This window comes from Pelobates fuscus, chromosome 2 (genome assembly GCF_036172605.1).
Source record: "Pelobates fuscus isolate aPelFus1 chromosome 2, aPelFus1.pri, whole genome shotgun sequence".
NCBI classification, from domain to species: domain Eukaryota; kingdom Metazoa; phylum Chordata; class Amphibia; order Anura; family Pelobatidae; genus Pelobates; species Pelobates fuscus.
In genome coordinates, this window is record NC_086318.1 from 94,688,301 (window position 1) to 94,715,216 (window position 26,916).

The 26,916-nt window shown below is 41.3% G+C and overlaps 1 protein-coding gene across 1 annotated transcript in view; it reads left to right on the forward strand.

Annotated features, from left to right (window-relative positions):
• Positions 1–9,358: 9,358 nt before the first annotated feature.
• LOC134586721 (ceruloplasmin-like) overlaps positions 9,359–26,916 on the forward strand; it is a 67,688-nt gene continuing 50,130 nt past the window's right edge. The window contains exon 1 of the mRNA XM_063442476.1: positions 9,359–9,590. Coding sequence (XP_063298546.1) covers positions 9,436–9,590 — 155 coding nt within the window. The 5' untranslated portion in view covers positions 9,359–9,435. The remainder of the gene's footprint in view (positions 9,591–26,916) is intronic.

Sequence of the window (26,916 nt, forward strand, 5' to 3'; positions counted from 1 at the left end):
CTAGCAGTCGGTCCATGAGCTGGCAAGCTGACCTATCAGCCAGTTTCCTGTAGTTGTAAAATATCGTCATTTGCGGACTTAGGGCCGTGAGAAGAAACTGCCACCATGTCTCAACACTCGATCTGTAAGGTGGTACCTCCGAAGCCAAAAGTGGTATTCGTGCTTCTATTCTAATATTTCAGCCTGTGATATCCTACAAGCAAAGCAGCATAAGCAAAAAAAATACATGTATTTCTTCTAAAAGAACTGACTGATGGTAAAACAAACTAGCATAACTTGACAGCTCCGGTGCAACCGATTGTCATGTTTATTGCCTCCTAAACTGCCTAAAAATTAGATACTCCTGTGCAGTAGCAGAATTAATATAGAGAGGGTCCTGGTGCAAGGATGGCAAAAGTGTAGATCTTTAACTATTGTGCAACACCCACAATGCTTTGCCAGCTGGGGAACTACCATTTCCCCATCCTTGCAGGGTTGTATTTGTGAGCAGTGTGACACATTGCCACACACTGATACTGACATAATTGCACAGATATACTGTCATAGATATGCATACTCACTGACACACAACGATGTACACATACTGACACAGACAAACATGGAAACGGACACATACACAGATACACACATACTGATACAGATACATATACACCCTGGCACACACGTATACACACATACTGATACAGATACACATACACACGGACAGATACACACACAAACACACACACTGATACATGCACAAGTCACTATTTACATATTTAACTATCCTCCTGTTTTCATACCTTTACCAATCATTACACCATGTGACAGGGACCCAGTTTATTACCGAGTGTGCAGGTTTGATTTAGATTATATGTATATATGAAGGATAATATGGTGTGCTTGTCCCGTGCAGAACTCATAAATTGGACTGTGAATTTAATTTTTCCAAATTATAATTCACTCGTGGCATTGTTTTGTTCTACTTGCTAAAGTCTTGTGAATATTTCTTGTGAGAATCCAGGTCCTGCACAGAAACAAGTGTTTCAGTGTAATAACTAAGACATCCAATATCCTATTAAAGAATAAGTCCAAGGATCAGTGAAAAAAATATCTCAAGTAAAATCTGATGGGGGTGAGAATTCTCGCATACAAATATAGTCTATTATTGGCAATGTAGTTAAACCATAAAATTCTTAACTCCATCATAATTTACCAATAATGAGTTATAAAATTATTTTTTGTTGGTATATATTTGTATACGATGTTTTACACGTGATTCTTTAGGCAAAACTTACTGCAGCACCAATTACTACCACTGTAATCATATAGGATATGATTCATCTGAGGATGATGAGGTGTATTTCAGTAAAATGGAATGTTGGTTTGTCAGTGTTAATTATTGAAAAGTGGGATTTATTCACTAAAATCAGATTTATTTATTTTTTTATTAGAAAGCCATTTGGCAACCTTGAGGCCATCATGATTTAATATATATATATATATATATATATATATATATATATATATATATATATATATATATCCCTCTAGCATGTAAGCTCATTGAGCAGGGCCCTCAACCCCCTCTGTTCCTGTACGTCCAGTGGTCTGATCTCAATTATGTGTCTGTTAGTCCACCCATTGTACAGCGCTACGGAATTTGTTGGCGCTATATAAATAATGAAATAATAATAATAATAATAATAATAACTATAGTGACAGCTTTGCTATTAGTTTCACCATACTGTTTAGTTAATAAAGGCCATATGTTAAAATTGGTGTATCAAGGGTGATTTACATTAGTTACATTTGGTGTATCAGGGGTTATTTATATTAGTTAAATTTGGTGTATCAGGGGTTATTTATATTAGTTAAATTTGGTGTATCAGGGGTTATTAATATTAGTTAAATTTGGTGTATCAGGGGGGATTTATCTTAGTTAAATTTGGTGTATCAGGGGTTATTTATATTAGTTATATGTCACGTTCATCTGACACCTGCTACACAAGTGATTTACTGGACTCACAGTATCCTATGTCTGCCTAGAGCATACGTAGGATTTGCAGTGTAATTGTTTCATTTTTCCACGAGTATATGTAAATAGGAATTGGCATTGCAAGTTCAGTTCATCTCTATAAGAGTTTTGCTTCTCCCTCTGAGAGATTTTTCACTAGTGTAGTGGATGATATACACATGCAGTTAAATACCATTTTTGCATAATTTTTATTCTATGATGACTTTTTACCATGCTGGGATCCAGTAAATCAAGCTATTAAGGTTCGTACTGTTACATCCTTCAAAATGTCTGTAAATGATGAACAAATAAATAAAAATGGGAATTTTGTAAATGCAAATGCCTTTATTTTATGTATCTTTGAATAGAAATCTCTACTGAATCGCCGTTTTATCCACTATGCATGAGTTGGTTATTCATCCCAGGTTTCAAATAACTATACTAATATTAGTATATATAAAAAAAAAAGTGCTTGATTTTGAAGATCTTTTGCTCAGCTGTTCTTTATCATGCACATATAATTTAATGATTAGTAACATGCTTCCAGCAACCAATATAATCATTAATATATTTTCTCTTAAACTGCCAGAGGTTTGTAATCACCATTCCCAACCACAAAATACAAATCTTTACTGGAAGTAAGCCCAGTATTTACCATTTACAACATAGGACAATATTATTGTGCAACATGGGGAAGACAGTAAAGTTCAATATCTATCTGTTAGATAGATAGACAGGCAGATTAATAGATGATCTGTAAACAGTCTACTCAACAAACAAGAACAATCCCATAAATCAGGCCTGTCTAATAGGTAGATCCCCAGATATTGTAGAACTACAACTCCCATGATTCTTTGCAGGCCTCTAAAATGCCTTTAGGATGACAAAGCTGGATGGAAGCCATAGTTTTAAAACATCTGGGGGTTTACTGTTTGGGCACCCCTGCCATAAATGAAGACAGGATATATCTTTTATTTTGCAAGTTGGCATCAATCGAGTATAAGGTCTGGCATCATGAAATTATATGTGAGAGTTCTTAATTATATCCAAAAAAAACTTCTGTTAAGATAGTAACAAGAGTTTCAAAGGAGTCCTACTAAATCAATGTCTTGATTTAGACCAGTTTTTAAAGTTTTTAAATTATATATCCACTGTGCCTCTTTTCTAGCTAGTTCAAGCATTTTATTTCCTCCTCTCCATGTCTTTCAATGGAATCTATACCAATAACAATAAAGGTAGACCAGTTGAAAAGTGTACATGTGTTACAATGAGACACATACAGATTGGCAAAACTAGGAGCGAACCTCGTCCCCATGGCGACACCGCATAGCTGTAAAAAGAACGCAGAATTAAACCAAAAGAAGTTCTTAGTTAACACAAATTGAATACATGCCAATAAAAAAATCAATCTGTGTAAGATATATGGTCTGTTGTTGAACAAGTACATCTCTGATCACCTCCAAACCCTTATCATGAGGGATATTGGAGTACAGGGAAGTAACATTCACAGTGGCCAAAATATAAGTAGATTTCCAAGTAAAAGACTCCAAAGTTTGCAAAATATGTTTTGTATCTCTAATAAAAGAGGGGCATAAAGGTACAAAAGGTTTTAGGAAAAAATCCACGTATTCTGAAAGATTGCAGGACAACGAATTGATACCACTGATGCCAATCTGTATGTGTCTCATTGGAAGGCCCTGTGCATACAGTTGGGACCTCAGCTGGGGGGGGAGCCTCGTCCTCTGGCAACGCTACATAGATGATGTGCTTATTATTTGGGAGGGTGATAAAACCAGCCTGGAAGCTTTTATTGAAAATATCAATTCTAATCAATATAATTTAAAATTCACTTCAAATATTCATAATGAAATGATTGACTTTCTGGATTTGACCCTATATGTTGAAAGAGGATCGCTTAATACCAAAACCTTTTTTAAAAAAACTGATTGTAATACGGCAATTAAAAAGACCAGTCTACACCATCCGACTTGGTTAAATAATGTCCCTAGGGGACAAATAACCCGTATGCGAAGAAACTGTTCTAACATGCAAATATTTGAAGAACAATCTAAAATAATAAAAAACAGATATTTGGAAAAAGGGTACAATACTGAACAGATAGACAGGGATATTACACAAATAAAGAGAAGAGAACGTTCAGAATTTTTAGGTGATAATGGATTAAAAACAAACAAGACAATACTGATGCAGAATTTGCATTTATTACCAAATATAACACACATGCCAAGAAAATAGAACAAATTCTTAAAAAACATTGGGCTATCTTAAAAAAGGATGAAATCCTAGGGAATGTTATTCCCGAAAAAACGACAGTTATCTATAGAAAAGCTGATAATCTTAAAAATCAATTAGCACCTAGCCTTTTACCTATACAGATTACGAATTCTAATAATAATAATTTTTTACTTTCTCATAAGACTCCAGGATTTCATAAATGTGGTACTTGCTCTACATGCACTTACCAAAAGAAAAAGACCACTACTTTTACAGGCGCTTATACTAATAAGACGTATACTATTAAGAAATGTATACACTGCACATCCACATATGTAATTTATTTATTGCAATGTGGATGTGGAGCACAATATATAGGCAGAACCACTAGGACATTACATACCAGATTTCGAGAACATTTTAATAACATCAGAACTAATAAAGTGGAACATAGTGTTCCAAAACATTGTAACACATGTACACTTTTCAACTGGTCTACCTTTATTGTTATTGGTATAGATTCCATTGAAAGAGATTGGAGAGGAGGAAATAAAATGCTTGAACTAGCTAGAAAAGAGGCACAGTGGATATATAATTTAAAAACTTTAAAAACTGGTCTAAATCAAGACATTGATTTAGTAGGACTCCTTTGATACTCTTGTTACTATCTTAACAGAAGGTTTTTTGGATATAATTAAATACACCTCTTTGGTTTTCTATTTTTCACTTGGTGGGTTCATTAGACCACATTTTCGAGTAATATGTGTATATATATATATTTTATACTAATTAGTTTTTTCTTTTTTGTAGAAGATTGAGAAAGCTCTATATCTTCTGAATGAATATATTTTCTATATGATGTGGAATTATCATTGTGGCTGATATGTACATATAAGCGGATTCACATGACACCTAATTTTTGAATAGTATTTTCCTTTTTCCCCCTTTTTTTTCTCTTTTTCTTCTTCTTTTTGTTTTATATGCATTTTTATTATTTCATATTTATTTAATTATTTTTATCATGTTTTTTATTTTATTCTACATTTAATTTGTATTTATTATATATATTTTTTGCATTTTTTTCATTTTTTCATTCATATGTACTTTTTATATATAGTTTTCTTATATATAGCTCTTATGCATATATAATTTTTCTATATGTATATATATTTTTTTTTCACATTTATTGTTTAGGTCTCTGGTGTATCCGCATATATATTCTTTTTCTGTATTTGTTTCTGGTTTTTACATTTTGTATGATGATATATGTGGACACATGAACACATATGTCCAAAAGATGAGAGTGGGTTGTTCTTTCACCCACCCTCGTCTTGATTGCTGTTTCGATCTCTGCTCCGATATGCGTTCCATTGTGGAACACTGTAATGTGCGCTATGCGGAAGTTCCGTTGTGCGTTCCACTCTGGAACGCGGAAGTTGCACAGACGGCTGCAGGTCATATTACGTCTGTATGGATGCGACCAATGAAAGATACCTGACGTCACACCCCGGAAGTATTCAACATCGCGGGAAAATTTGATTAATGAGGAACATCTGCATTTGAAGATATATAAAGAAAAGATTTTGGACTGTACTCACATCCCTGAAGAAGTCAATACTGACGAAACGCGTTGGATTGAGTATTTAGAAAGATTTTTTTATTTCTATTTTATTTTATGATTGTATTATTATTATTTCTAGCACTTAGTATGTTGTGATCAGCTTCTGTTCCATCTTCTGCATAGACCCATTTATCATCTTGGTCCACTTGTAAGTGGAGATATGCTTGCTGATTGCGACCTGAATGTAAGTGCAATCAGTGCAATAAATTTATAATTTTTTAACCGTACTATTCTATGTATATCTTTTCTTTTTATCCATTTGAGGACTTCAGACTTGAGGAGAATTTCGTTTCTGCATTCAGATACCCCTAAAGGGGAGATAAGCGCAGACCATCAATACTTCTTGTAAGTTCTCTACCTCCTGGATGTTATTATTCCTTCTCATACATACTTCACTATATACCATTTATTATCCTTTAGATTTGCTAAAGACCACGTCCTGTTATACAGGTTGTATTTTCCACTTTGTATCCTCTATATTGTGTGTGCTATCCCACTTTTTTAGCTCGTATTGCTTTTTTAAGCTGTATTAGCTAATTGGTTGTTGTTCGTATATTTTATGTTGAGTGAGTGAGGTACACTCTTGGTGATAGCACATTTTCACTTCTGAGATTACGCTATAGTACATTCTCTATATTAACATTTAATAAATCATGATAAAAGGTCCAACTGGGACTCAACATAGGAACTGATAACAAAAAAGAAAAAAATAGTACTATTAAAAATTAAAAAGAAATACACCTTAAAATATACGTAATTGTGTGAGGCTACAATAGCCCACTAATGAAAGTTGTTTTCTGACAACTTAATAAAATATTGGGACACACGAATGTGTGAGAATTATTGTGTTTCGCTAGTGTAAGTGTGTTCAATTGCTATAAATTTCTAGCACCGCCATTGATACGTTGTTTGCCATTTATGAGACAATAATTCTCACATACTCGAGTGCCCCAATATTTTATTAAGGTGACAGAAAACAACTTTTAAGTAACAACCCCTCGATGTTGGGTTTAAGTAACATCCCCAGTACATACTTGAAAACCAGAGTAATCTGAATGTACCTTTCCTGGTTAAATACTTTGTTATTATTATTAGTAGTAGTAGTAGGCTATTATAGCTTCACACAATTACATATATTTAAGGTGTATGTCTTTAATATTTTCAATAGTACTATGTTTTTTCTTTTTTGTTGTTAGTTTCTATGTTGAGTCCCAGTTAGTATTATTATTATTATTGCCATTTTCTGGAGGAGAGAGTAGAGTGCTGCCCTTTATGAGAAAGCAAGAGGCAGGTATGTGAGGTAGTGGTTATTCTGGGAAGGCATAAGCTTTCCTAAAGAGATGGATTTCAAGGCACTTCTTAAACGATTGAAGACTAGGGGAGAGTCTGATGGCAGTAAGCAGGCTATTCCATAGGAGGGAGCTGCCTGCGAGAAGTCCTGCAAGCGTGAGTTGGCTGTACGGGTGCAAGCAGCGGACAGGAGAAGGTCACGGGCAGTGCGGAGAGACCAAAACCTATGGATCTGTGAAGAGATATAAGAGGGGCTAGAATTGTTCAGTGCTTTATAGGTATGGGTTAGCACTTTGAATTGACTCCAGTAGGATACAGGAAGTCAATGTAATGACTGTGAGAGGGGTGAGGTGTGAGAGGACAGATTAGATAGGAAAATCAGTGTGGCGGCAGCATTCATTAGAGACTGTAGCAGGGCAATATGGCTTTTGGGAAGACCAATTAGGAGAGGGTTGCCTGGTCTGATGAATGACTTTTCTTTTAGATCAGGTGATGGCCGTGTGTGTGTGTGTGCGTCATTTACCCAGGAAAGAGATAGCATGCAGGATGAACTATTGGAGATGGCATGTCAGCAGAGGCAGTATTATGCTCTGGGCAATGTTCTGCTGAGAAACCTTGGTCATTCATGTGTAGGTAAATTTGACACATATCATCTACCTAGAGATTGTTGCAGACCCCTTCTTGGCAATGGTGTTTTCTGAATAGTGGCCTCTTTCAGCAGGATAATACACCATGCCACACTGTACAATTGTTCAGGAATGGTTTTTAGGAATATAAAAAGAGTTTGAGTTGTTGCTTTGGCATCCAAATTCCCTGATCTCAATCCGATTGGGCATCTGTGAGTTGTGCTGGAATAACAAATCCATTCCATGGAAGCCCCACCTCACAACTTGCAGAATTTAAAACATCTCCTGCTAATACTACAGGACTTATTCAGAGATCTTGTAGAGACCATGCCTTGACTCATCTGAGCTGTTTTGGCAGCATGAGGGGTATCTAAACGATATTAGGCAGGTGGTTTTAATGCGGCTGATCAGTGTAGAACACACTTATACTGATAGCTTGTTTTGTTTCATGTATTCAGGTTCTAACAGTAGGATTCAGAAGTGATATTTTATTCTGAATCTTGGTGCCTGGCTGTAAATCAAATTACAAACCACTTTGCACCCTAGGTTACCATTAGTGCATAGAACAGAGTTGGGAAACTTTATAGTTGATAGTTATAAATTGTTTACTCTTTTATTTTTTAAATAAATTGAATTATAACATTGTTTATATGAATTATTGAAGTAGAACATGTATTATGCAAATGTAATATTAATGTGTGTAAAAGTATATGTGTTGGTTTGCACATTCTACCCGATCATGACCATTAAAAGTACCCAGACTATTTAATTTAACTGGAGTGGTCTGGCTGCGGTGGCCCTTTAATTTTAACCCTGCAATGTAAAACATTTTATAGAAACTGCAATGTTTCCATTAGGGGTTTAACACATATCTAGAACCTATGTTCCTGACACTCGCTAGATGCTTTTTTCCTGTGAGAAATGCTACTCGTAGAATAGCATTCGATTGGTGCAGTGTTCCAACCTGCTGTGCATGCACACTAGCCTCCCAGTGCTTCCTTTTGGAGAAGGATTGGGTTGGCTGAGATCATAGATCATAGATTGCAAGCTCATTTGAGCAGGGTCTTCTACATCTATTCTGTACGTACTTCTCAAATATTCCCATTCAATAATTGTAATGCAATGCGAAATATGTTAGTGCTATAAAAATACTAACAATCATAAACATGATTATTGATGACCTTGGCCAGGGAGGCAGAGCAGCCATTTCAAGACCAGCACAACGATGGAAGAAGAGTAAGTAATACTCATCTTTTATACCCTCAGAAAGGGACATCTGCATAGGTAGGGGATCGATATAGCATTAGGAATACCATGATTGTATTCCTAATGGTATAGTGTTCCTTTAAGGAAAGTGGAAGTGAAACAATGCATTTTTCCTTATAGGAAAGAAGGCATCCAACTGGTATCTCAATTAAATAAAATAATGTATAGAGTTAAAACAAAGCACACTGACATAGTACAACATACAAATAGTGTACAAATAGTACACTGACATATGAGATTACTGGAACACCTGTGTTTGCTTTGGAAATCACTAAAGAGGACTTTGTAATGAAATTCTGGTAAAAAAAATTTGCTAATCACAGTTAACCTAGCCATAAAAAGGATCCGAGGTGTTGAAATGAGCTAGTTCTCTATTGTCCAGCTTGGCCATCTAGAAGAAGATGAAGCTCTTTCCAATAGGCCTGCTACTTCTTTTAGGACTTGGATGTATAGCTGCAAGAAAGAGAACATATTACATTGCAATTAGGGAAATACTTTGGGATTATGCTCCTTCTGAGAGGAACATCATTTCTGGTAACACTATAGCTGATGATGAGTAAGTATCAATTTTAATAATGTTCTTTCTTGAGAAGATTATGTTGATGTACTGATCTGTCATCTAATTATCTATAGCAATAAATATTTACAGTTGGAAATTCAAAGTAAATTTAAATTTAAGGTCAAGTTTGCCAAAAGCGAAACATTTTTCCAAGCTTTGGTTCTATTTTGGCTACTTTGACTTTTAAATTTGAAATTCACTTTTAATTCACAATTCTCATTTTAGTTAATAATCCTGTAATTGTTCAACTACTATGATATGAGCATGTTGTGCATTGTTTTCTACTACTCCACAAGTGCAGGATAGAGTTAGACGTATATACACTTATATACATTTTTGCTAAATTAGAAATAGTGGTAGCTAATGAAGAACAAATCTTAGGGCATTGAAGGGGTTATCCCTAGTTGAGGAATTTAAGTCGAAAAGGAAGGAGCACTGTCCTATGTTTAAATGTATCTTTAAATATAACTTTTAATATTGAGATGTATATAAAAAAATGTAAAAAGACAATTAATAGGATAGTCAACAACTATAAACAAAAACCTAAATGTATAAAAAGCAAATTTGAAAGGATATCAATGTACACAGACCGTGAGAGGGCATGTCCTCACTGTGAATTAAAGTTTCAAATGGTAGAACGAAAAATATAGATTTAGACTAGTAACTAATTGATGCAGTAATAAAGTAGCAAGATGCATGTAGCAACATGAAGAGCATAAGTACAGATAGTCAGAACACAAAGGTTCATTTGCAGCTGTTGCAATAGTACTAAAATCTAAAGAAAATCTAAAGGATAAGTCCAGCAATACATCCATGTCACTTAAACAGTTATAACTATTGCCTGGACGATATATGCTGTGAGATGCCTTCCAGTAGAATGAAACTTTACAAAGGAGTTTACACAGGTCTGTTTCCAAACTCAAAGCATTTGCAAAGTTGCACAAATGCTGGAGATCTAAAATACTGTTAGTGCTAGTATATGTTAAGGATAGGATCCAAGAATTCCTATGGTAAATATATTGGAGTTCATCTGTGCCTTCGAGGGCACCTATCGATATAAATCTCTAAACTAGCTTCCTAAGACTAAAGCCCCCTGCAAAATGTGACTGTGGGTCAACTGAGTATTATCTCTAACACGGCAGTATATATAATCGCCGTGGTTTGCAGACGGCTAAATAGACCGGAGCCCCAAGCCACCCAGTGGCGAAAATGACCTCGCCACTGGTTTTTGGAGGGGCCTGTTTGCCAGCCTCCTGCCCTGTGACTATGGCCCCATTAATTTATTTTGGCTGAGAGACCCTAATGGTGCCTATTGGCACTTTAAACATTGGTGGCGGCCATCTTGTTCGCATGGACTAAAACCACGAACAGGATTCAGGGGGACATAGCCACGAATGCCCTGGAACTATTTTCGTCATGAAAACCTTGCGGTTTCCAGTCGGTCCTCCAGCGGCACTTAGCCGTGAATCTATGGAACTGTTTTGGGCATGAAATCCTGGGTTCGCCTGGGCACAAATATGACTTCCATAAAATTTCTGAACCCCTGATCTGATCTGGGTAACTTTTGGATATGTTGTTCACCCAGATCAGGGCTATTAGGGGATGTAACATGTTTTGGGGTACTTATGGTACTTTATAAAAATGTATGTTTTTTCTGCTTAGAGTTAATTAAGTTAATACATTATCTTTGTTAATTATATCACAGTTAGGGGGAGGAATTGTGTACACGGTATGGGAGTGTCTGAATGTAAACCGCTGTTTTTACTGGCTTGTTGATCTTGTGTCCTGTGCCCAACAAGGTACACCTGGGCCTCAACCTTGTTGGTAAAATTGTATAAAAGGCCAGTGTGTCCCATTAAACCTTGAGTTCCTGTTTTACCCTCAACATAGAGTCTCTGTCTCATGTGTGGGGGAAAAGGCTGCAGCTACCCAGGGCAGGGATGTATTTACTACAAGGCAAACAAGGCATTTGCCTAGGGTGGCACTTTTAGGGGGGGCACCAAAAATTTCCACCCCAAGCTCCCAGGCCTTGTTTGCCTCATGTTCTGGGGCTGTCCACCTTACTGTGAGTGAGTGAGTGTAGCTGTCAGGGTGTGTCTGTGAGTGAGTGAAAGTGTGTGTTTTTCAGTGAGAAGGGGTGTGCCTGTGAGTGTGTGTCAGTGTGTGTATGTAATTTTATGTGGATCTGAGAGTGTGTGCCTGTCAGTGAAAGTGTGTGTTGGTTAAACAGTGTGTGTCAATGACTGTATGTGTGTGCCAATGACTGTGTATCTGTCAGTGAGTGTATATCAGTGCATGTATCAATGAGGGCATGTGTCCGTCAGTCAAAAAAAGTGGCCTTGACACGAATTGGGGTGGCAAATTTAGATTTTGGGGGTGCCTGAATTTAGTCATGCCTCGGGTAGCACAAATCCAAAATACACCACTGACGCAGAGGATTGCTATATCACTATAATCCCCTGGGATTATAATCACTTAGCTCTTTTAAGAGCTGTTCCTGCTTGACTCTCTGGAGGAAGAGAGGTTCACCCACTGGAACCTGGAGCCTTGTCGTAGGTCCAGGGTGGGTAGGAGACGGCGAGTTCCCAGCTGAGCTGTAACGCTGGACGTCGGGACTGCGGTGCTAATGGTGTCTGGTGGAGTGCTTCGGAGCCTCGGTGAGCACTTGGAGCATCCGTCGGCGGAGGTACCCAACCGGGGTACAGGAAGCTCCATTACACACCCAAAGTATTTAAATAAATTAACTTAGATAAACCAAGAGAGATTAGTCAAAGTAGACATCGAGAGGCTGAGGCTGTCAGGTTTGAAGCCCCGACGCGCGTTTCGCTGGTAAGCGGCTCTTCAAAGTCGAACAGAAATCCTGGCAGTTTAAGTTTAAATAACGCGCTCTGGATCGTGATTGGTGAATATCAGTAATGACATCACCAGTTACTGTCTGACGTAGAATGGTGGTCAGCATAATCCAAAAAGGTTTTTGTAATTTACAAATTATTGTAAGTACATTTGTACTGATGTTCAGAATTTACACATGTTAAAAGTTTACTTAACATACGGTTTTATGACAATCATTAAATTGAATTGAATGAAGTTCCATTCCACAAAGTATTATAAGTATTCTTATAGTCATGTTAAGTATTTGTAATTAACTTGTGATTTGTAGCAATCCACTGAAACTAAATATGAATAATAAATAAAATAAAATTAAATTAAAATAAATTGCAGAAAAGAGCGCTATAGATTATTTGCATATTATGATTTTTGGATATCAAATCCAACATTAGAACATTAATAAGAGTGTCTAAAAAAAAATAATAATAATAATAATAAAGGTAAATAGATATAGAAATAAATAAATAAAAATGGTATAGAAAGTAGATTAATGATGATTAATTGGTATATATGAGATGTAAATCCATATGGCAATTAGAAACAAAAAAATATAAATGAAAATATGTAGACAAAACCAGCAGATTAATGAATTCATTAAATCCATCTATTTTAATGCATGAACGGAGTGTAGTTAAACTCCTCATTGAGTCCTTGTGGGGTCATGGTCCTGAAAGAATAAATCCATTGGGATTCTTTTTGAAGTAATTGCTGATTGAAGTTGCCTTTGCTAGGATTTGGTATAAGTTTTTCAATTACTTGGAATCTCAATCCATATTGCCTTGATGAAAGTTCGCAATATGTCTGGCTACTGGTGTCGGTGTTAGAGTATTTTTAGTGGAACCCACATGTTGAAGGTGTAACGAATATATACCCCAACACGCAGGATTAAACATAGAAACATAGAAACATAGAATGTGACGGCAGATAAGAACCATTCGGCCCATCTAGTCTGCCCAGTTTTCTAAATACTTTCATTAGTCCCTGGCCTTATCTTATAGTTAGGATAGCCTTATGCCTATCCCACACATGCTTAAACTCCTTTACTGTGTTAACCTCTACCACTTCAGCTGGAAGGCTATTCCATGCATCCACTACCCTCTCAGTAAAGTAATACTTCCTGATATTATTTTTAAACCTTTGTCCCTCTAATTTAAGACTATGTCCTCTTGTTGTGGTAGTTTTTCTTCTTTTAAATATAGTCTCCTCCTTTACTGTGTTGATTCCCTTTATGTATTTAAATGTTTCTATCATATCCCCCCTGTCTCGTCTTTCCTCCAAGCTATACATGTTAAGATCCTTTAACCTTTCCTGGTAAGTTTTATCCTGCAATCCATGAACCAGTTTAGTAGCCCTTCTTTGAACTCTCTCTAAGGTATCAATATCCTTCTGAAGATAGGGTCTCCAGTACTGTGTACAGTACTCCAAGTGAGGTCTCACCAGTGTTCTGTACAATGGCATGAGCACTTCCCTCTTTCTACTGCTAATACCTCTCCCTATACAACCAAGCATTCTGCTAGCATTTCCTGCTGCTCTATTACATTGTCTGCCTACCTTTAAGTCATCAGAAATAATCACCCCTAAATCCCTTTCCTCAGATGTTGAGGTTAGGACTCTATCAAATATTTTGTACTCTACCCTTGGGTTTTTACGTCCAAGATGCATTATCTTGCACTTATCCACATTAAATGTCAGTTGCCACAACTCTGACCATTTTTCTAGTTTACCTAAATCATTTTCCATTTGGCTTATCCCTCCTGGAACATCAACCCTGTTACATATCTTAGTATCATCCGCAAAAAGACACACCTTACCATCAAGACCTTCTGCAATATCACTAATAAAAATATTAAAGAGAATGGGTCCAAGTACAGATCCCTGAGGTACCCCACTGGTGACAAGCCCAAGCTTCGAATATACTCCATTGACTACAACCCTCTGTTGCCTGTCACTCAGCCACTGCCTTACCCATTCAACAATATTGGAATCCAAACTCAAAGATTGTAGTTTATTGATAAGCCTTCTATGTGCAACAGTGTCAAAAGCCTTACTGAAATCTAGGTAAGCAATGTCTACTGCACCACCCTGATCTATAATTTTAGTTACCCAATCAAAAAAAAAAAAAAAAAGGATTCAACTAAACAAAGGACAACACAGAGGAGAGATACGTCTACCGGACCTTAGAATGGCCGGACTCGACGTATATGAGAGGAGACAGAGTCAGGAACAATCCGAGGTCAAGGGCACAGAGAGACAGCGTAAACTAGGACTAGCTGGGGTCTGGTACACAGAAAACAGTAAGCCAGCAAACAGAACAGATAAGGATAAAGAGATAACGTAGTCAGAAACAAAGCGAAGGTCAATACGAAGGAACACAACTGAACACAACGAGCGCTAAAGGGAACTGAAACAGAAACCACGATAGGGCAGGGAGTAAAGGGAGAGGTAAGATTAAATAGCTTCAAAACTAATTTGATTGGCTCCTGTCATATCCACACCCCCAGAAGGTAAGTGTATGGGGAGTGTGGCATGACAGGGGCCAATGGGAGCCTTTTGACAATTTAGGCTCCCACTGTCTCTTTAAGAGCGTGCCCGAGACCCGCGGTGCGCTCTTAGATTCAGGCGGGACACGTGACCGCTTCTCGCGGTCACTGCCCGCCTTACTAGTGAAGCCGTTAATTGAGCCGTGTGCGGCTCGTGCTGCAGGACCGTGCACAGCTCGAAGAGAGGACCGCGACCGCGACCGCCCCTGGATAAGGTAAGTAACGCTACAGAAGGATGCTATTGCGAAATTGTTGAAAAGTCTTCCCAATGTACTGGATCCCACAGCTGCACGTAATTAGATATAGTACCTGAGTAGTGCTGCAGTTCACCAGTGCATTGGTTGTAATCGTAATCTTTGATTGTGTCGATGTTGTAGATTTAGAAGGAGTAATATAGTTGCAGGCCTTACAATGGTCACATCTATACATGCCCTTTGTACGTGTAAGCCAGTTGGGTTTGGATGGAATTGGTGCCAAATAGCTGTGCACTCAAAGATCTTTTAGGTTTTTGGATCTTCGGGTCGTAAGAGATGGGTAAGTAGGCAATGACTGCTTGAGTGTAACATTTTGCAGTAATTCGGGCCAGTGTTTAGAAAGAGACTGTGTAATTGTTGTCCAGCCCCATTCAGAGAATTGAATTGGGTACGTGTAGATTTGAGACTAGTTATTCTGTTAGTCTGACTAGCACATTGAAAAGCTCTCTTAAGAACTTTGTTCGGATAGCCCAAAGTTTTAAAACGTGATTTTAGGATCTGACATTCTTGATAGAATGTAGAATGCTCAGAGCAGTTCCTCCTAGCTCTTAAATATTGTCCATATGGTATTGATGCTTTCTATTTGTATGGGTGGTGGCTATCCCAGTGGAGGAGGCTATTGGTAGATGTCAGTTTTCTAAATAATTCGGTTTGAATAGTCCCATCCTCCATTAGTAAAATCTTGAGATCTAAAATGACGAGTTCATGTTCATTGATGACATGAGTCAGTGTAAGATTTACTTGGTTGTTGTTTAGTATAGCCACAAATTCTTTAAAGTGTTGTCCATAGTAGGAGCATATCATCAATGTATCTGTACCACTTCAAAATATATCCATGGTACTGACTATATTGTGGATCTTTTTTTTTTTTTTTTTTTTTTTTGTAAATCTGTTTATTTAGGCATAATAAATAATACAAAGGTGGCTCGCAGGCCAGATATCTGAGCAATATTTTCAAGACATGAGTAAGACATGTATACAAAGTTTCAGTATTTAGTGAGTTGTAACATAGACAGGAGCAATACTATTAACCGGTATCAGATCCGGAGATCCGAGCTTCATCTTGTGGGTCAGTAGCAGTTCCCCAACTGTCAGGTTCAGATATGTAAATGAACAGTACCTCAGAACATTCCCAAGGTGTTAGCATGAGTGCACCACTGATTATTCTAGTTGTGACGTTGTTTCAGGTTGGGTAGAAACAGGTGGCATGATCTATCCCATGAGAGCAGAGTTAGGGAAATTGGGTCAACCGTTAGTAACGTAGAGGTTAAAATTCTGGGTCTGTGAAGACGCTATAGAGTACTTACTCATCACTTCCCATACATAACCCCTTTGTCTAGTGGATCCCCAGATAAGGCCAATATTCAGGATCTAAGACTCTACGGTGGTGGGAATTATCCCTCCAGACAGTGTTCCACAGCGGAGCTCGAGATACATCCACCAGCTAGTACACCCAGCAGACCACTAAGCCACTTAAAGAGGGGTCAATTGATCACCCTTGTCAATGGTCACGAATTCTCAATGCATAAGTTTGTATGGGCGCCACCCCGGGGCATTGAGGGGGTGATCTAGAGCGGTGGTTGTCCAATTTTGATAAGTGTCCAGTGTGATCTAGGTCTCCAGGGTCTCCGAGGGCGTCCCCGGAGATCATGGTCTACCGTCCACCCCCAGGTTGTCCACAGAAAAGTCTTCAGTCAGCAGTCAGGTCAGTCATGTACCGTGAGATGTCAATTGTCCGTCCTGTGTATGGTCTAGCCAGTCCCGAGCCCAGATCCCCCGTGGCCCAGAGTTCAGAGAGAAGAGGGTAGGAAAAGAGGTTAGAGGGGGGGGGGCATTGGAAGCTGCGCTGCGTGCCCCTGATTGTCCCCGTTCTGTCGGCAGCTGGCAATGTAGAAGAACCATGGCGCCCACATTTCAGTGTGTCTGGCTACCCGGCCCATGATGGTAGCATGGGCTTCTTCTGCCCCCTGGATATCTTCCACTCTTTTAATCCACTCACTTCTGGTCGGTACCACGTCCGTTTTCCAGTGTGCCGGAATGTTAGCTTTTGCGGCGTTAAGCAGGTGTCGTAGTATCGATTTCTTGTACACTGGTATGGGTAGAGCGGAGATGTGTAATAAAGCCAGTTCTGCACCCCACGTTGGTAGATCTCTTAGAATGAGCCGAACCGCCTCTCTAATCATATCCCAGTAGGGAATGATAAGCCTGCACTCCCACCAGATATGTATCACTGTACCGAGCTCCTCTTGACATCTCCAGCACGTCGGGGGAGTAGAAGGGAAGATGCGGTGGAGCAACACCGGTGTCCTGTACCATAGGGAGATCAGCTTATAATTTAGCTCCTGATAATAAGAGCTCATGGAGCTCTTACATTGCCAAAGTAGCGCGGATTCCCATTGTTGGTCGGTGAGATCCTTCCTTAGTTGTCCTTCCCATTGCCGTTTGAATGCCATCCGTGTGGAGGTGCCTCCGGTGAGTAAGTGCATATATAGAGATGAGATTGCGTGGTCTAGGGTGGTACCTTGATCACAGAGCTGCTCATACCACGTAAGTTCCCTGTGGAGTCGTGCATTGTGTGGTATGGAGGCCAGAAAATGTTTCAGTTGTAGGTGGCGGAAGTGTGAGAGAAAGGTAGGGGGTCTATCCCCCAGGAGCGATGATAGGTCCCGCAATCGTCCACCACTAAGAACCATGTATATGGGTACGAATGTACGTGCACTCTCGATAGGCCATGCCTCAGTCGGGAGCCCCCCTCCAACTTCTGCATTGTGAGTAATCGGTAGCAGTGGGCTAGGCGTCGGCGACACATGTTCTTGTTCCCTCAAGGATTGCCATCCAAGCAGGGTCTGCGAGACTAACCCCTCGCTAGGCGTCAGGGTGGGTCGTCTCCTGGAGGATCCCCAGACCCTCGTCTCCAGCGTTGGGCCTATGAGACCTCTATCGAGGGCCACCCATTGTTTAGGGGTCGACGTTGAGTGCCAGTCCAGAACGCGCTGTAGGATAGCGGCTTGATAATACCTTTTGAAATCAGGGAGCGCTAGGCCGCCTTGTGTCCTCGGCCGGCACAAGAGGTCATGGCGAAGCCGGGGGCGGCCCCCATGCCAAATATATTTGAGCACTCCTGATTTTAGGGCCGCAAAGAAGCTCATCGGAATAGCCAGGGGTATAGTCTGTAGGAGGTAGAGAACCCTCGGAAGGATGTTCATCTTAAGCACTGCTACTCTACCATGCCACGTAACATGTGGATAGGACCATTTGGAAAGGTCCGTCAGGATATTTTTAAGGAGAGGTGAAAAATTGCAGTCGTAAACTTCGTCCGGGTTCGTGGTCACCCATACCCCTAAGTATTTCATTTTACTAGATAGCCAGTTGAACGCAAACTGTGGTTCCAGTGATCGGTATTCCTCCGAGGGGAGCGTGATGTTTAGCGCCTCGCATTTGGAGATGTTAAGTTTAAATCCGGACAATTGTCCGAATTTGTCAAGTTCCGAAAGGAGGCAAGGTAGTGTAATCCTGGGATTGCGGACAAAAAAGAGAAGGTCGTCGGCATAGGCCGCTACTTTGTGGTGAGTGCCATGCCATTCATAACCCTGGATGTCTGGATTCCGTCTGATCGCTCGGAGAAGTGGCTCCAGGTGGAGTGCGAATAACAAAGGAGAGAGCGGACATCCCTGCCTGGTACCGTTTCGAATGGCGAAGTCGGCGGTCGTGGCCCCATTGACCCGTACCGTTGCTCGAGGGTCAGTGTACAAGGCAGAGATCCACGTGAGGAACCTCTCTCCGCATCCCTGCCATTGTAGCATCTCCAGCAGGTATGACCAGTTGACCCGGTCAAATGCCTTCTCCGCATCCGTGGAAAGAAGCATTAGCCGGGTCCCCTGTCTCCGAGCATGGTGTTGGACAGCAAATAGTCTTAGGGTGCTATCCCTGGCTTCCCTACCCGGGATGAATCCCGTCTGATCAGCATGAACCAGTCCGGGTAGAAGGTGTTTGAGGCGATTCGCCAGCACCTTGGTAAATAGCTTGGAATCCACATTAATCAGAGATATCGGGCGGTAACTGCCGCAATGTAGCGGGTCTTTCCCGGGCTTCAGGAGTACAGTGATGGTAGCAGCAACTGACTCTCGGCCCAAAGGACCTCTTTCTCCGATCGCGTTAATGGCGTTGGTGAGCCGAGGTATAAGCAACCCCGAAAACTTTTTATAATATCCCACAGAGAAGCCATCCGGGCCTGGGGCCTTCCCAGTCTTGGACGATTTTAAGGCCATGGCCAGTTCATCCACGCTAATTGGGGTATTTAGGAGCCCCGTGGAGTCTCGGTCCAACTTATCCACTTCCATGTCTGACAAATAGGCGCGGATTTTCTCGCGGTGTCTCATAGCTTCGCTCTCCCCGGTCGGTGCTTGTAGATTATAAAGTTTCTCATAGTAGAGTCGGAATTCTTCTGCTATCAATTCCGGGAAGGGAGACACTTCCCCTGAAGTCAGTTTTAGCTGGCGAATTTGTCTGTGAGGCATGGGGCCTTTTAGTAGCCGGGCGAGGTATTTACCGCCTTTATTGGCGTGGGCATAATAGAAGCCCTTGGTTCGCTGCACCGCCCTGAGGTGTCTTTTCAGGAGGAGTGCTTTAAGTCGTCTCCGATGCTCCATCAGTTCACCATAGACAGCATTTAGCTGAGAGCGTTTATGACTGCGCTCAAGCGTGGAGATAGTGCGATGTAGTTCGGTCATTTCTGCCATGAACTTTTTTCGTTTTTGCGAGGCGATGCGGATAAAGATGCCGCGGATCACGCTTTTATGCGCTTCCCACAAAGAAATCGGGGATATGTCCGGGGTATCATTTTCCCGGAAATATTGCTCCAACTCCCGGAGCAGCTGATCTTGAACTTCCCGATCCAGTAGTAAGGCTTCATTAAGTCTCCATGTCCATCCAGTCGGCTTGTAGAGAGGGGAGGCCAACTCCATTTCAACTGATCCGTGATCCGACCAGGTGGCCGGAAGAATGTTGGCTCCCAACAGGCGAGAGAGTCCTTCTTGGGTGATAAAAAGGTAATCTATCCGCGAATATCGGTTGTGAAGTGCAGAAAAATAGGTGTAATCTTTCACCGTAGGATTCAGCACCCGCCAGCTGTCCACCAGTCTCAGAGAGTCCAGCGATTGTCGGATGGACCTGATGTGACGTTGTGGGATACAGCTATGACCTGTGGAAGAGTCCAGCATAGGATCCAGCGGGGTATTAAAGTCGCCACCAACAATCAGGGTCCCATCTGAGAATTCCTCCAATTGTTGAAGTGCATTGCGGAGAAACGGTGCCTGTCTCTTATTAGGGACATAAATAGAGGCTATCGTGTAGATCTTATCTGCAATGACTCCTTTAAGGAAGAGGTATCTCCCCAATGAGTCCTGCGCTCTATCTAGTTCTTCAAATCCCAAGTGAGCTGACAGTAGGATAGCCACACCAGTTTTGTGTGCGGAAGGGTGGTTGCAGAAGTAGTTAGTGGGGAAGTGTCGATTGCGTAGTTTGGGGTGAGATTCTCCCCTAAAATGGGTTTCCTGTAGCAGTGCGATCGCAACTTGTTTCCTTTTCAATTCCCTTAATAAGTGCGATCTACGTTCAGGAATGTTGAGTCCTCTGCAGTTCTGCGAGAGAACCTTTAGGGGTGCTTCGCGGTAGGCCATGATGAGTAATATCACTACAAACAAGGGCTGCCTTGGTGCTGCGTAGAACTCTCAGGGAGCGCGACAGTCAGTCCAATGCTAAGTGAAGAAAAGGGGAGGGGGGGGTAGCGAGTGGGGGGGGAGGGAGAGGGGGGGGGAAAGGATGAGAGTGAAGTTAGAGATAAGAGTAGTGGGCGTAAGGTGGGTCAGCCACAGGCGACCGGGGACCAGGGTCAGGTGTCTGTTAAGAAGTTAAAAGGAGGTATGTATCCTTGTCGTCGATACCCTCACAGAATTTGGGGGTAGCCCAAATCTACGCCCCCCGCCCGAGTGGAGGGGGGTATTCCCGTGCAGCGACCAACGCTAGAGGTGCTTCGTTCCGGTACCAGCCCAGGAAACCCAAGCACTCTCTATGTGGCCACGACTACAGCACGAGTGTAAGAAAGTGGAGGCACAGCTCGAGCTCCGCCTGGAAACTACCTCTCCGAAGGACAATTGGCAACCACTCCCAACCGTTCCCCTTGGCTGTTGTAAAAGGACTATGAATATTCCCCGGAGAATGACAGCGGGGTCAAGGCTTATGGATTGTGATATCGAAACAAGAGGGAAAGTAAATACAGATAAGTCGGGTCATTACGTAACTGCCAGAGACAACCGGCACACCCCGGGCATTACCCCACAGCAGGGCGCTCTATCAGGATCCCATACGGGCAGCATTCTATCTCGTGGCGTGACAGCGGGTGACGTTTACTTCTCCAGCCCCCCAGTACCGGAAGGCCCGTGGGACCCCTTAGACCCATCTCCCCTAAAGGGTTACATGTATCAATACCTGTGTCTCCACATAAATTTAAACAGACAGATAAACACTAATAAACAGCACAAACATTTTATACCATCAAATTCTGCGGTTAGGCTTGCATCATAGTTAGGGGGCACACTCCTCCCGGGATGGGCAAGCGCGGGTGAGGGAGGGGGAGGGGAGGGGAGGGAAGGCGGCACGATGGGGGGGGGGGGGGGGGGGGGGGGGGAGAAGAGCGGACCTCATGTAGAGCAGTACCTATATTAAAAGCGAGCTCGGTTAGATTGTCTACACAGAAGCATATGTTCTCTACCTGGAAATGCACAGATGATTGCCACCCACGAGGGCCCCACCTTTGATTGAAATATGTGACCGCAGCAAACTGGGCGGCGGGTCACAACGAAAAGGGTTAGATTGGTCGTAACCCGGCATAGAAGCTTGTCAAGAAGTGATTGCATAGTACAGTAGGGAGGTGTACACGGCGCAACGTGCCACGTGTGCAAGTAACCGAGCAAGGCCCTCAGAGGGTGGCAATGAAACACACAATAATATACAGTATACCGGGCACTAACATCCGTAAACAGCAATAACAATGTGTAGGTGTACTTCCCCAAAACCCCCCCCCCCCACCCCAACCCCGGACCCCCCACCCAAAGCCCCAACAAAGGATCCAACGCTCGAGCAAATGTCCCAGAACATGGAGAATTCCGTTGTCAGAGGACGACCCAATTCAAGCGTAGACATCCGCCCCCCCCCCAGCCCCCCCACCCAAACCCCAAAAACATGTATATGTAGCCTGTTCTCAGTTGAGTCATCGAGGAAATTATAGTAGTACATAAAGCAGGTATGGTGAACATAAGCGTAGGAGTCCCCAAGGAAACCCAACTGGGCCCAATATCCCCCTCCCAAGTGCCAAAAACATGCCCCACAGTACCTTAGAGTATGCAGCGTAATACGTGCGTCTCACACAGTGGTCGGGGTGAGTCCGCCATCTGAAGCTGAGTTCCAAGGCCCAGATCCTGCGGGAGTGCAGCATCAATTATGAGAGATGGGGCGGTTATTCCTCTGGTGAGGTCGGATCCCGGTACCTTCCCGTACGGGGGGCAGAGGGAGCTCTGGATTGTCGTTGCCTGGGTTCCCTTTGAGCTCTCGGCGGTGGGCCCAGCGGGCCTAGAATCCAATTAGTGATAGGCTGCGATGGAAGACCCAGCTCTCCCATGAAACGTGGGACTTCCTCCGGCCATCGCATAGTGATCCAGCGGTTTTGATGTCTCGCCATCAGGGCAAAGGGAAAACCCCATTTGTAGACCACATTATGATCTCGTAGCGCAGTCGTGACAGGGCGGAGAGCTCGTCTGGCCTCTAGAGTGATGGGGGACAAATCATTAAAGAGTGTAACTTGGGCTCCTCTGAAGGGCCAGGATGGCCTCTCCCGGGCTTTCGTCATGATGGCATTCTTCACCGGGAATGAGCTGAGGCAGCAAACAAGATCTCTCGGGCCGTCATCCGCATTCCTGGGCCGTAGAGCTCTATGTGCCCTTTCAAAGTGGATCTGTGGAGGCGGGGATGATTGCATAATAAGATGGAAGAGCTCCAAGAGGATGTCCGTCGCCACCTCGGGGCCCTCAGTTTCTGGGACCCCGCGTACACGTATGTTGCATCGTCTACCCCTATTATCCACATCCTCCAGATGACGGCGCATAGCCAGGATCAGTTCACCCTGTCTCGAAACTGCGGTGTCCGTGGACGCCATGCGGGTAGACAGGGCCGCGCCTGTTTCTTCAAGCGTAGTGATGCGGCCTGTATGCGCTGTGATCTCGGCGCGAAGTCCTGCCACTTCATTCCTCATAGCTTCCTGAATATTCGCCTCCATAACCTGTAGATCAGTTTTAGTGGCCATGGCAGCAGTCAGGTCCCTGAGGGAGTTTTCAATTCGCTCCAGAGCGGTGAGCGCTGGGCCCTGCTCCGGCGCAGGCGCCATCTTGGGAGTAGCCGGGTCGCCGCTCGCGCTGGGCTGTTGCTGCAGATAATTGTCCAGGGGACCCTGCTGGGGATTCCCCGGGGTCTGGGGATGCTCCGGGCGTTTAGTGCGCCCCATTAAGTAAGCTTAGCCGCTCTTAATAGCTGTAATCGGGGAACGGTGGAGCGGAGCTCTGTCTTCAAGCGGCCATCTTGGACGGAGCCGGAACCACGCCCCTATTGTGGATCTTTTAAGACTTGTTGCTCCCAGCAACCCAAAAAGAGATTTGCAAATGTGGGGGAACAAGTTGTACCCATGGCAGTACCGGTCTTCTGCAAGCAGTATTTGCCATTGAAAGTCAAGTAATTATGGTTCAATGTAAATTCCAGTAAGGCGAGAATGAACGCAATTTGAGGACTCAAGAAAGAAACGGCAGGCCTGTAAACCTGCTTGGTGCGGAATGTTGGAATATAAAGAAACAACATCCAGGCTCGCAAGCAAGGTATGTGGTAGTACCTGAAGTCCTTCCAAAATTAGCAGAGTGGCTTTGGTATCCTGTATGTAAGATGGTAGGTCAATTACATATGGATGTAAGATCTTGTCCACAAATTTGCTTGCTCTCTCTTTTAGACAGTTGTTACCTGAAATAATTGGTCTCCCAGGAGGGACCCTCATATTCTTATGCACTTTAGATAAACAATAGAGTGTATAGAATACAAAAACACAAAACAGAAAGGAAGGGTGTGCCTAAATCACATAAAAATATACATATAAGTCCAAAACCTTATCATAAGTCCAAAATAATGTGATCCACGAAAATATGGAGGGTACTTGGAAATGAAGGTAGTCTTCACGGATTTACACTTGTAGTTCAGTGGAGATATGTAGAAAGAAAACAGAAGACAAGATCCCAATGGTACAGTATGTAAACAGGGTAAAATAATAAAATGGTAGTAATAAGTATTACTCACACTTTACAGAGCTAAAATCCAGCTCTGATATTGAGTACGTGAAGTGGAATAATCCCCACTCAAGGATGTATGAAGTAGCGCTGGTCAGCAGGTAGTGTGAGTCAGAAGTCCAGCATTGGTCCGGCCCAGACGAAAATTAAAAGGAAATAAAATATAGTGCTCTCTGTTTTGCGGATAAACAGTAAAAAAGAGATAAAAAATATACTCACGGTATATTGGTGTAGCCGGGAAAGACAAATAAATAAAATATAGAATAAAAAGGAATATGGCAAACAAAATATTTGGTGCCAAAATAATTCCTTTATTACAAATTATTAAAAACATAGTATCTAAACGCGTTTCGCCTAAAGAGGCTTCTTCAAGTAGATAATAATAATAATAATTTATTATTATTAACTACTTTAAGAAGCCTCTTTAGGCGAAACGCGTTATTTATTATTATTATCTACTTGAAGAAGTAAGTTATGAGCTCCTCTGAGGTTACAGGACATCAGCCTTCAGATGATGTTATATGATTAGTTCTTTTTTTATTTATGCTATATTGTACAATGCACTACTTTAGTAGTTTACTCGCTCGTGTCTTCTCTCATCTCTTTTCTGCCTGGCATGTTACATGTAGTAGGTTATAATTCCTACAGCCCGGAACTGTGTTTATTCACAATGTCTTTGCGTGACCCAGTGGTTAATAACCCTTGTATTCTTTCACAGTCCATCTCTCACTCATGTTTTAGTTCAGTTTAGTTCAGTTGGACCATGTACTATCTAACATTTACTTTACAAAAAAAAAGAGATGTCTTTATCTACCAGTGCTTAGTTTAACAGAACCTTAAAGTGACATATTTATCAACTGAGCAAATCTATGTGACATGAAAAAGTTGTGAACTCTCCACATTTTGCTACTATATTCTGAAACTGCTTCATTCTTATGTCTTGTACCATGCTTACATCTCAATAAAATATGAATGACAAAATGAAATGACATTTGCTTTGAATTCACATGGAATTTTCACTTTAGTGAATAACCCTGGATGATACTAATACAAAAAAAAACACCTTCAATACAAGGTTAAACAAAACATCAGCATGCAAATTAAATCACCTTTTAGTAGTTCTGTCCGAAGCAAATGCACCATTCAAGTACTCACTGTTCTCGAGTTCTAAAGGGCAAAAGCATCCCCAGGCAATAATAACACAAGTCAAACAGGAAGAGCCACAAATATAAAATCCACATATTTTAGTCACCCCTTAAGGCTATTCAAATCCCAACAAATAACAAAACCCTGCTTCCATACTAGGAATGAAGTGCCTTCAAAGCTTTGAACCTTTGGAGGCTCTTCATTGCTAGTATGGACACATTATTTTGTTATATGTTGGGATTTGAATAGCCCCAATGAGAGAATAAATTACAGAATACAAAATAGTTATATCCTTACCAGATGTACAAAATAAGACAGCACAAAATAGTTATTCTATTTTTCTAGATATGTGACCCAATAGAGTATGCCTTTTTTATATCTATCATACTATTTTTTTAAATTTTGTTCCACAGTCCTTTTACCCTTTTTTGTTTATTTTCTTTGCATCCTGGATCCTCTCTGTTCCCCTCCTAATTTGGGCATTTCCACGGTCCTTTTCACAGGTGAACTGTTCAAGGATAGCTTGCCACCTTACCCAATTAGAATCAGCTTTTATGCTTTTTCATTATTTATTATTGGTCTTTTTCTCTCCATCTTTCCCTACTCTCTAATTTCCTACTTTTGTAAACCTTCTTTGACCTCTCTCATGTCCACTTTTTTAAATAATCTTTCTATCCCTACTAACACCTGCTAGCCTCCTATTTCCCCACTGCAGCCTTTTTAATTATATCAGCTTGCCTGTTTAAGGATAAATTTCAAGAAATCATGCCGCAAACAAAAAATGTTTTCATACAAGGGAAATTAGCAAGCAAGCATCAGACAAAAAGATAAATTAATAAAATTGATAAATAAATACACAACTTTATGGGAGACATATGTTTCTCCTCCTATTTTTTCTGCCACATTTGTATCCAATAAGGTGTGTTATTTGGTAATACCTTTGCCAGCTGTAGGCTTGTCCAAGATGTCCCATTTCTTTGGATTAAAATATTTTTGCTCTTCACTACTTAAAGGTATGACCAGAACCAGATTAACATAGGCTGTATTGGAGCTGAAGCTCCAGGCCTATGCATTTCAATGTATTCCAATACAAACTGTGTAACGTTTTTTTGTTTTT